We start from the raw sequence: 11,341 nt of genomic DNA on the forward strand, positions 1-11,341 counted from the left end.
TGCAAACTTGGACATTAAGCTTGATATACCATCATCAATATTATTTATAAATACAGAAAACAACAATGGACCCAACACTGAACCCTGAGGGACTCCACTAATAACATTAGTTCACGATGAGCAGTGTCCATTAATTACCACTCTCTGTCTTCTGCCACTCAACCATCCCTTTATCCATAGCAACAATTTGCCACCAATGCCACACTGCTCCAATTTGTGCAGCAGTCTTCCATGTGCAACAGTATCAAAAGCCTTTCAAAGATCCAAATATATAATATCAAAGTTATTTGGCCAAACATTAATTTGGAAGATTTAAAACAGTAATAAAACTAATGAAAAGAAGAATAGAAAGATTGCAGATCATCCAATTTTACATTGTGGCTAAGACCGGCAACAGGAAAGAGTGGCTCCATTGGAGAAGAGTCTATCACCAAGTCCATGCACCTCCAATCACAACCAGTTGTGATTGGAGGTGCATGGAGGACCATTAACCTTGATTGTGCATTTTGAAGGGTTGTTTGCAAGCAGAAGATTAAGAGTGGAAGTGTGTGATTTGGGGTGTCTAGTATCTTCATAGGTAAATGAACAGGTTGTGTAAAGTTATTAATAATTGCAAATGCCTCAGCATCTCAACCATTTGGATCTGGGTAACTAGAAAATTTAAGCTTGCTGCAGTTGTGAACTTTAAAATTGCCAAGGAAAACTACTTTGTGGAAACTATATTAGGAAATGTGGATTGGAGAAAATGGAATTTCTAAGAAAGGAAGTAAAAAAGCTCTCAGTGATTTGCAGAATTGAGAAAATGTTAGAGGAAACGAATATGACAAAGTGGGGTAAGCCAGAGATCAAAAAGAGGAGAATCCAGATTAGGAAGTCATTGAAAAGGAATATCAGAGCAGACATATGCACAAGTACTACCTTTGAAGTGAAAAGAATCTTAGGACAAATAATTAGGGCAGCTGAGGTGAGTGGTGGTTTATGCAACTGGTGATTGGTATTTTGTCAGAAAATGTAAGTGTGAGGCTTTGACAAATTGTAAGTGGAAATGGACAACATTGAGATAGGACCTGGGATCGTGTATATTTGTGAAATGAATGAGGAAGTTTTGGGGCAGTTTTGATCTTTTTTTCAGATAAGTTCTGTTCAGTTTAAATGTTCTTCATGCATTCAGAAAAAAATTATTGGGAGCAAAAATATACTCAGCTCCTTGACAGTGTACCCTCACATACACACTACTCTGACTCCCTCCAGTTTGTAGCTGGCAGAGTAGAGGTAATAAGATCATGCATTGGCTGATCAGATACCTCCTAGAGAATCAGCAATAGATTTTATCCAGTGGACTGTCTAGTGGCCGGCCTGCAAAAAAAAACCATTTTAGCTATACGCTTGAAATGTAATAAATACTGGATCTCTCCATGATGCCCATGACAACCTTTAAAGATATGACCCATTCTGAATGGCAGAGGAAATGGAGGGAGCTTTGTTTTTGTGTCTGTATGAATTTTGCCACTTTGGACTTCCATTAAGCAAACTAGTGGTATTGCATCTAGTATTGAGAGTCATCTACTACTTTATAATTGCCTGATGATGCAGAGAATTGACCATTCATTTGTGTGATGCACTTGTCACATCTCAGCCCTTGCATATGCTGGTTCACACCTAGGTGGTCACCTCCAGTATACCCAAGTACAGTTTTCCTGAAATTGCAGATGGTTATATTGCGATGTTTACTAACAGTCCCACCATTGTGAAGGTACAAGGAGAGGATTGGTTGTTGTAGAAAAAACAATATTTTGCTGAAATTCAGTCCACTTGGCTCAAAAGTGGGATCTGAATATCAGATCTATCTGTTTTTGATGCATATCTAGATATGATGCATATCTAGATATGCAGAGATAGCATATCTAGATGTATACATGGTAGAATGTCTGTGAATTAATATTGTTGATTCTCTATATATTAAACAAAGCCTGTACATTAAACAAAAAATAAATAAATAAAAATCTATTCTTAAGGGTTCTTTTGGACTGAGCAACACTTCATCGGCTAAGTTGTTTTCTGTTTTTATTTTGCAAGTTGTTTTAAAAACTTTGTTTTTTTTTAAACAGTTTACATTCTTTGATTTAATTATCTTACTCAAAATGCACATTTTTTTTTTTTAAACATTTCATATCACCTCAATTATTTATGCTTACTATTAAGCACAACTTAAAAAAATGAGGTTGCCAGTTACAGGTATGTGAAATTTGCTGGTAGTTGTGATTTGAAATAGTGCTCTTTCCCTCTTTTTTCAAATAACAATAATGGAGATTTTCACACTTACATGATTGGTAAATATGTATATAAATAATAGCATGATGGCTGTTCTGGGTACCTGACAGGTGCCTTTCCAAAATAAATCCCATGTTAATAAGATTTGTTATTGTTTTCACATAATAAAGATAAGAACACAAAACCATGTTCTATCAAAATGAATGCTACTCTGCAGGAAGTAACATAAGTAATATCAAATTTCTCACACTGTGAAGTGTTCAAAATTTTAAATAAATCTTAAAATAGAAGAAACTAATAGTATCAAATGTGTGCTTTTTTTTTTTTTTTTTATATTTGTAGAAGTAATAAGCAACAGTATGTGCTCTTGCACACATTGGAAAGTTCATATTTGTAACAGTCTTTTGTACTGGAAGGCAGAAGAGACTAAAAATATATGTTTATATTTTATTTAAAACATTTTTTTTATTTTCAGCACAATAATATTTTTTTTAAATGTAGCAGACACGGCATATTTTAAATATTTAAGTAGAATTTAAAAAAAGTAACTTTTCCTAGAAATTAAAAAGAAAGTTGGCTGCCTGTCAGGTGACCTTACAAATATATCACATGCACACTTTCAAACTTTTGCACACTACTCTTTTAAATTAAACATGTTTACATATCACTGGAAAAGAACATAACCGAAAAAAAAAATTTTTTTTAGAAAGTTACAAACGATGAAACATTGCTTCAATGGTTCACTACATAAAGAAGTGCTGGAATAAGTCCTTGAGGTTGTCACAGACATAGATAGGCGAGACAAGCTGTACTTGCTACCTGGGAGTCTAAAACGGTGATGGAACTGATATTCTGGTGATACTCAAGTCAAGTGAACCCAATTTCGGTGAAGTCCGGATGGTCTCTGACAGCTAAATCCTCTGCTTGCACCTTCATGATGGTGGGACTGTTAGTAATCCTGGGTATAACCCCCATGTGCAAGCACGCTGTGGGTGACCACCCAGGTGTGAACCAACATAAGCAGGGGTCGAGGTGTGGCGCCCACACCACATGGAGGAATGCTGCCACTCTGTGTTACTAGGCAGTACTAGGTAGTAGATGACTCTCATCAACCAGTGCAATACCGCCACTTTGCTTATTGGAGGCTTGAAGTGGTGGAACCCATGTTTAGTCTCCAGGGCTAAGTTCCGGTCAACCCTTGCCCATCTCTTCCATCCTGTAGTATGACTGATGACTTTTGAGGTTATGATGAACACCATGGCGAGATCCAATCTTCCTTACATTTCGAGGGTACAGCTCTAAAACGGTGTTTGCAGGCCGGCCACTAGTTAGTACACCAGACCGAACCTATTGGTAAGTCTTTAGGAGGCTTCCAGATCACCTAGTGTATAATCTTGCTGCCTCTTAATACCAGATAGTGACTGGAGGAAGTCCAAGTAGCGTGTATGTGGGAGGGTATTGTCGAGGCCACATTATGTCAAGGATCTGGGTATATTCTTACCATGTGTACGCTATACCAAAAAATTTAATTACTTCATACAGCATTTCCCCCCCCCCCAACTTTTTCTTATTATTGAATACATCATGAATTGTCAAACTAGTAGAGTTAGCTTATCTGCGAAACGATCTAAACCTCCCAAACACTTCCTAGTTCATTTCTAATCTCAACGGTCTCAATTCTAATCTCAATGATGTCCATTTCCACATGTAGTCTGCCAAACCACATGTACATTTTCTGACAGAATCTCAGTTATCGGTTGATTCAACTACTGCTCATCTCAGTTGCCCAAGTTATTCGCATATGATTCCTTTCACCTCAAAGATGGTACTTGTGCTTATGTCCGTTCCGATATTCCCTGTCAGAGACTTGGAATCTCCTCTTTTTGATCTTCTCTGGCTTAAAATCTCTCTTCCTAATTCTGTCAAATTCATCTGTTGTCTCTACTGTTCTTCCAAATCCACTAGTCTCTCGGAGTTCTTTGATTTCCTCTCTTCGCAACTTGACTTTCTCCAGTCCAACTTTCTTAACAGTGAGGTAATTTTCCTTGGTGATTTTAATGTTTACAATGCAAACAGGCTGCCAGGGCAGGTCATGGGGTCATGTCAATGATATATAGGAATTTTCCTAGCAGGGAAAAGGAAAAGGAGGTGATTATCTCTCTGTATAAGGCAATGGTCAGGCCACGCCTTGAATACTGCATACAGGTCTGGAGGCCTCATTTTAGGAAGGATGTAGATTTACTTTAACGTGTACAGAGAAGGGCAACAAGATTGGTGAGGCGAATGAAGGGATCCTCTTACCAAGAGAGGCTTAAGTTCTGCAAATTGCAGTGGCTGGAGACTAGGTACCTGCACGGTGATCTGATTGAGGTGTATAAGGCCTTGAATGGGTTGAGCACGCTGAATTCTGATGGCATCCTTCCACTTGTTCAGATTACAAACCTAAGGGAGCATAAATTCAAATTAAGGAAAGACAGATGTAGAATAGATGTGCGGAAATTTGCCTTTAGCCAGCGGGTGGTTAATTGCTGGAACAAACTTCCATCTGTCGTTGTGGAAGTTGATAGGTTGAATAAATTTAAGGAAGAACTGGACAGGCATTTGGAGGGAATGGTGTGATTTTTTTTTTTTTTTTTTTTTTGGGCTGATGCTGCATAAGCGCATACACATGCTTTCTTGCATCACATGCCACTACTACTCCAGCTGGCTTCCGTTTTCTAGTCACACCGACCCAGTTGGTCGAGATACTGAGGCTTTTGCAATTACTAATGACCTTGCTTGTTCATTTACTTACAAGAATATTGTTCATTTACTTACAAGAATACCGGACAATCCTAACCATAGAGCCAACACGCTTGATCTTTTTCTCACAAACAACCCTTCTAAGTACATGCTCAAAGTGAGTGGTCCTTTAGGCACCTCAGATCACAACTTGGTGATTGTCTCTTCCCCAATGGAGCCTTTATCTCATGGCTATTCCTAACCTCATTGTTTGGCATTACAAGAATGCAAAATGGGATGAGATGTGAGATTTCTTTTCCTTGGTCGGATTACTGTTTCAAAACTTTTGATGTCAACGTTTGCTCAGATTGTGTCAGTGAAATTATTCTTATGGGAATGGAATCCTTTATTCCACTTTAAAATCTCGTCCTTTAACTAAACCTTGGTTTTCCATTAAATGTGCTAAGGCTGTTCAAGAGAAGAACGTTGCATATTGTAATTGGCTTGTTTCCAATTCTTCAGTTTCATTTTCTGCCTACAGCAAAGCTCTCAACAATTCTAAAGCAGTTATTAATCAGTCTAAACTAGATTTTGAACAGGCTAAGAGTAGAAAACTTGCTTCTTGCCCTAATGCTAGCCGAGCATTCTGGTCTCTTGCCAAAGCTATTGGCTGCAACTTTTTCCCATCTGCTCCCTCCTCTGTCAAAACCAGATGGTTATGTTGTCACTTTTTTCTCCCAACTCATGTATTAATCCCATTACATTTTTCTCCCAACTTATGTATTAATGATCTTGGTAAAACACCTCTCACCATTCCCAACACACTCCATTCAATGCCTCCTGTGGTCTTCCGTCAAAAGGAAGTCAGAAGGATTTTGACGAATCTTGTTGGTAATAAAGCTCCAGGTCCTGATGGTATTTCTCCACTTGTTCTCAAAACCTGTCCTCCTGAACTTACTCCTGTTCTTTGCTGCCTTTTTTCACTTTCTTATTCCAAATGTGTTTTTCCTTCTGCTTGGAAATTTGCTCATATCCAACCAGGTCATAAAAAGGGTAACAAATCCCTCCCATCCAATTATCGTCCCATTTGCAATTAATTAACTGCCAACTCTTAAACTACCTAGAAACCTTTCGTCTGATCACCGATTGCCAGTATGGATTCGGTCAGTGTTGATCCACTGCTGATATTCTGGCTTATGTTACCCATTTATGGACAAATTCAATGGAAAATCTCGGTGAAACACAAGCAGTTGCCCTTGACATCTCAAAGACTTTCAATCGTGTTTGGCATAAAGGTCTTCTAAACAAGCTTCCATCTTATTGTTTGCTGACTGTTTTTTATAATTGGTTATCCAGTTTTCTCTCTGATCACTCACTGAGGATGATGGTAGATGGCTCTCTGTCTTCTAACTTCTCCACTAATGCTGGCATCCCCCAAGGTTCAGGTCTTTCCCCCACGCCTTTCCTCTTCTATATTAATGACCTTCTTCCATTAACTGGAACTCCTATCCATAGTTTTGCCAATGATAGTACATTGCATTCCACTTTCCAGTTTGAGAAACCTTGCCCTGCTCAATCAGCTTCAACATCTCGAATATCCACTACCAATTCCTTAAATGCCGATCTCCAGGTTATTCTCCAGTGGTGCAAAGACAACTTAGTTGATTTCAATCCTGCTAAAACCCAGCCTTGTCTTATATCTCACAAAAAGGATTCTTCTGCTCCTATGCTTATCTTTGGTGACACTCCGATTTCTAGGCAAAATGATATATCTCTTTTGGGGATTACCCTGACTTCTAATCTCCCTTGGCACATTACAAATATTGCTTCCTCTGCATCTAAAAAACTTGGTTTTCTCTTTCGCTCTTGACATTTCTTTTCTTCCAAACAGCTGTTCGCTCTGTAAAAATTGCAAATCTGCTCTACCGTGGAATATTTTTCCCACATCTGGGGTGTTGTCCCCAAAACCTCTCTCAGGCTTCTCGATTCCATTCAGAAGAAGGCAGTTGGGTTAATTAATGACTCCTCTCTAACAGAGTCTCTCCACTCGCTGTCTCATAGACGTACTGTTTCTGCTGCATGCCTTTTCTGCAGATACTTCCATGGGTACTGTTCTTCTGAATTGGCTTCTATAATTTCCACTCTCTCTTTCAAAACAGTCTGAACACATGCCGCCACCAGCGAACATCCATTTACTGTCCAACTTCAAACTCACAGAACCAACTTTTCATCTTCCTCGTTTATTCATTCAACTGCTGTTTTCTGGAACAACCTTCCTTCATACATATTTCCTGAAAATTACAGGCTACAGAAGTTCAAGTCTAATGTCAACAAATATCTCTTTTCGTCTTCTCAACCTCCAACCCAACTACGGTACTAAGTACTATAGGTTCTAATACCTCTTGTGTTTGGGGTTTTAATTAAAAAAAATTAGAAAATGGAACTGACTAATAGATTTATTTATGTTTATATTTTATGTATAATTTTTTTTTAAAATTTAAATCAGAATTAATACAGTTAAACTTGGTTATAACAAGCACGGAAATAACAAGATCACGGTTGTAATGAACAAAAAGCCATAATGATTTTAATTTGTGTAATCCCATACAATTGCTCACTGTTATAATGAGTGTACTACATGGATATACCGTACAAATTTTGGTAACTATGTAAACATTCTTAATTTTTCGGATAGTCGAAAACCCCAATTCTTGGAATAGACAAAAATGAAAAGGGTGACTTAGCTTTTATGACCACCCGCATCGGATTAGTGGCCGGTTTATGACCTTGTCCTTTTAGGGATTAGGGATAAAAATGAAAAGGGCGACTTAGCTTTTATGACCACCCGCATCGGATTAGTGGCCGGTTTATGACCTTGTCCTTTTAGGGATGAGGGGCTATACAGTAGTGCATTGGCGTTCCGCTTGTCGCATTACCCTATTTACAGATTGTCTTGTATTCACTGAACTTTAAATTTATTTCAGGGCTTTTAAGAATTTTGGAAATGGGACTTCTAAGAACTTTGTATGCAGATCACTTTACTGTCATTTTAAAGTAAAATCAATTAGAAACAAACCCTTCCTTTGGAAACATGTCTACTAACAAAAGAAAGTGCCTCTTGATTTGCGAAAAAGTCAAAATTATTCGTGAATTAGATTACAGTGCTTCTCAAACTATCTGTGATGAAGGACCAGTTTCGTTTATTTCCAATCTGTCGCAGACCAGTACTTTTGTAAAATACAAATCTCACGGACCGGTAATGGACAAATCATTGGGGACCTGTAACATCTGCAACTGATTTCCAATTTGTCACGGACTGGTAACAAACAGTTCATGGACCGGCATTGGTCTGTGGACCACACTTTGAGTAGCACTGAGTTAGAATGTGGTGCAAAAAACGTTGAAGCATGTAAAAAGTTTTCTGTGTCCTCTTCAACAGTATCAATTTTGTGGAAGAATAAACATGTTTATATATCAAATCATTGGAAAAGAATAAACATGTTTACATATCAAATCACTGGAAAAGAATAAACATGTTTACATATCAAATCACTGGAAAAGAACATAACCAAAAAAAAATTTTAGAAAGTGTGAAGTTACAAACGTTGATAAAGCATTGCTTCAATGGTTCACTACACAAAGAAGTGCTGGATTTTAATAGACAGTCCGATCTTGAAGGCTCAAGTGCAAAAATTTGCTAAGCAGTTTGGACGGGACAATTTTGTATGTAACAGCGGTTGGCTTAATCGATTTAAAAACCGAATACAAGCATATTAATACAAATAATATGTAGATATATACTAATATTGTTTTTTCTCTCTAATAATTCTTTTGTTTTTTGAATCTTATCTTTTTATCATTATTGAGAATTTAAAAAAAATAGGAGGTAGATTTAACTCATCACTGATATAGTGATTAATGTGTATAAAAAGTATAGTGAGTAAAATACATAGCATGTTTTAAAATTTTAATTTTTTATTAAAACTTAAAATTAAATAGAATAAGTATGGCAATCCATTAAGAAAATATGAAAAAAAAAAAAAACATTGAAATCAATATAAATATTCTCATAGATATAGCCATTGTTCAAACAGAATTCAAGAAAGACTCAAAACGTTTTCCAATTAAAAAGAAAAATGACACCTCTCAGATACCTTGCCGCCATATCTGCTAAAAACTGAGCCCACCACCATTGCAGAGATAATAATGTAAAAGGTAATAAGAATAGTGCCTTGATAAAGAGAAAGATACCACAAGGTAGAGTTTTAAAAAAAAAGTTGGGAAGGTTCTCATGAATAAAGCCTATTAAATGGGAAAAAAATATACTGATTTTGAATTCTCCAAACTAAGGCGGCCATGTATGAATGTAGCAAAATTTAAATTTTAAGAAAAGTACATATGCACTTTTCTGAACAGATTAATAAAAAAAAAATTTTTTTAAATAAAATAAAAAAATACGCATTTGCATTATTTAAATGATCAGTCTTTTATATGAAAACTGGTGCAGAGTGACCATTGCAGTTGATATGCTAAGAAATTCTAATCAACTAATCATTTCTAAATTAAATGATGCTGCTGTATTTTTATGCCCTGATTTTGAAATTGTTCTGAAATTGTCACTCATTTTTTCAGAAAAATACATTTGTGATTTCTCTGAAAAAAGATAAATAAATAAAAATGAAACCTCTCACAAAGATTTGTCAAGGAGTGTCTCATGCATGCAACCATTGGTTATTATGCAAACTGAAAATTCAGAAGATTGCCATGCCATGTTATACACTAATTGATGAGAAACTCCCACATCAAAACTAGCCAGCTGTATTATGGTTTTCTTACTGCTTGTTTTATGTTAGTTTCGATCTTCGTTTTCTTGATTTTCAGTGCACAGAAACCATTGTCTATTTAATTCCGCTTAATCCCATTTTTAAAATATTATTAAAATCCTAATTCATTTGCTATGTACGTGTGGAATTGGCTGAAATCCCAGAAACAGGTATTTACACATTGGTTTCATTTTCCGACTGTGAACTTTTTTTAAAATAGCTATCATTACTATTCTTGGATATAGGAAAACATAGGAAATTTCAAGGTCATTAAATTTTTAAGGAACTATAAACAGTCACTGGGAATTATTAGCGGAATAGTTGTGCTACCTGATAGCTTTGCGGTAGAAGTTTTCAGGATACTAAATTGTATGTAAAAATACTCACGTGTTGCTGAGTTATTATTACTGTTATTTTCAAGGTCACAGTCATTCTACTGAGTCAGCCATTTTCATGAGATAAAAGAACTACAGCAGTGCCACCTGCTTGTTCGGTGGAATTAGAAATTTGGCATAAATTGCAACATCACCATTGTATAAGAGCTACCACTTCTATATAGCTGCATAATGCTTGGCAGATCGGCAGCTTAAATCCCTAGCCCAGATAAATGGTGAGGTTTGACATCAGAAAGGGCATCCGGTCATAAAAAATATGCCAAAACCAAAGTTGATTGATGGAAAGTAGATGTGTCAGGGGCTACCAAACAAAGGACTGGTCTGGTTAAAGAAGTTAGTTCAGCTAGAGATGAAGAAGGAGTTGAAAAGTGTTAGAATAGGAACATTGAACATTGGGACGATGAATGGAAAGAGCAGATGCCGACCCCATATGAATGTGGGTAGAAGGCAAGGACAAAGAAGAAGACAACTATAATATACTATGTACTGTACTGTATTGTACTGTAAGTTTTCTTTGAGATAATTCACAACTTTTTCATCCTGCAATGGATTCAATAAAACTTTGACCCAGCAAACAAAACAGGCTTGCTCTTATGTTCAAGTATAATATAATTCTTAAAAATGTGCTATATAATTAATCATTCACTGTTTCCCTTTCAGCATCTATGTTTGGAGCCACAGATGCTGTAGTTACAAGAACTCTTACCCGTGAACAGTACATTCAGCAGAATTACATTCCTGACTGGTCTGATCAAAGATGGAATGATACAAGTGGAAAGTCATTAACGTGAATAGTAATTGAGGCAGAGGAAGTCTATACCTGAACTTTTCTCTCTATTTGATTTAAAATAGTTATATTTTGTTGGTTTTCTAGTGCAGCAGACCAGTAATGTTTCTTTATTCTGTTATTTTAAATTGTTTTTCCATTTACAGTAATACAGATGTATTTTATAAATGTAATCTATCCAAATGTTTAAAATATTAAAATATTATATGTATATCTCTCTATACATTAAAAAGGTTTTCCTCCTAGTGATATTTATTCGAGCCAATGGGAGAAGAGGGCAGGGCAGATGCATCATTGCATCACTACAAATGCACGGGTAAATACAGTCGATTCCGGTTATTTGG

At 36.5% G+C, this 11,341-nt stretch overlaps 1 protein-coding gene across 1 annotated transcript in view; it reads left to right on the top strand.

Moving 5' to 3' along the window:
- The window catches only part of Arp10 (Actin-related protein 10), a 195,174-nt gene extending 184,091 nt beyond the window's left edge, over positions 1-11,083 (top strand). The window contains exon 13 of the mRNA XM_090370814.1: positions 10,871-11,083. Coding sequence (XP_090226940.1) covers positions 10,871-11,001 — 131 coding nt within the window. The 3' untranslated portion in view covers positions 11,002-11,083. The remainder of the gene's footprint in view (positions 1-10,870) is intronic.
- Positions 11,084-11,341: the final 258 nt, after the last annotated feature.

The sequence above is a fragment of the Mastigoproctus giganteus genome, chromosome 3 (assembly GCF_048544385.1).
Source record: "Mastigoproctus giganteus isolate SK-2022 chromosome 3, ASM4854438v1, whole genome shotgun sequence".
NCBI classification, from domain to species: domain Eukaryota; kingdom Metazoa; phylum Arthropoda; class Arachnida; order Uropygi; family Thelyphonidae; genus Mastigoproctus; species Mastigoproctus giganteus.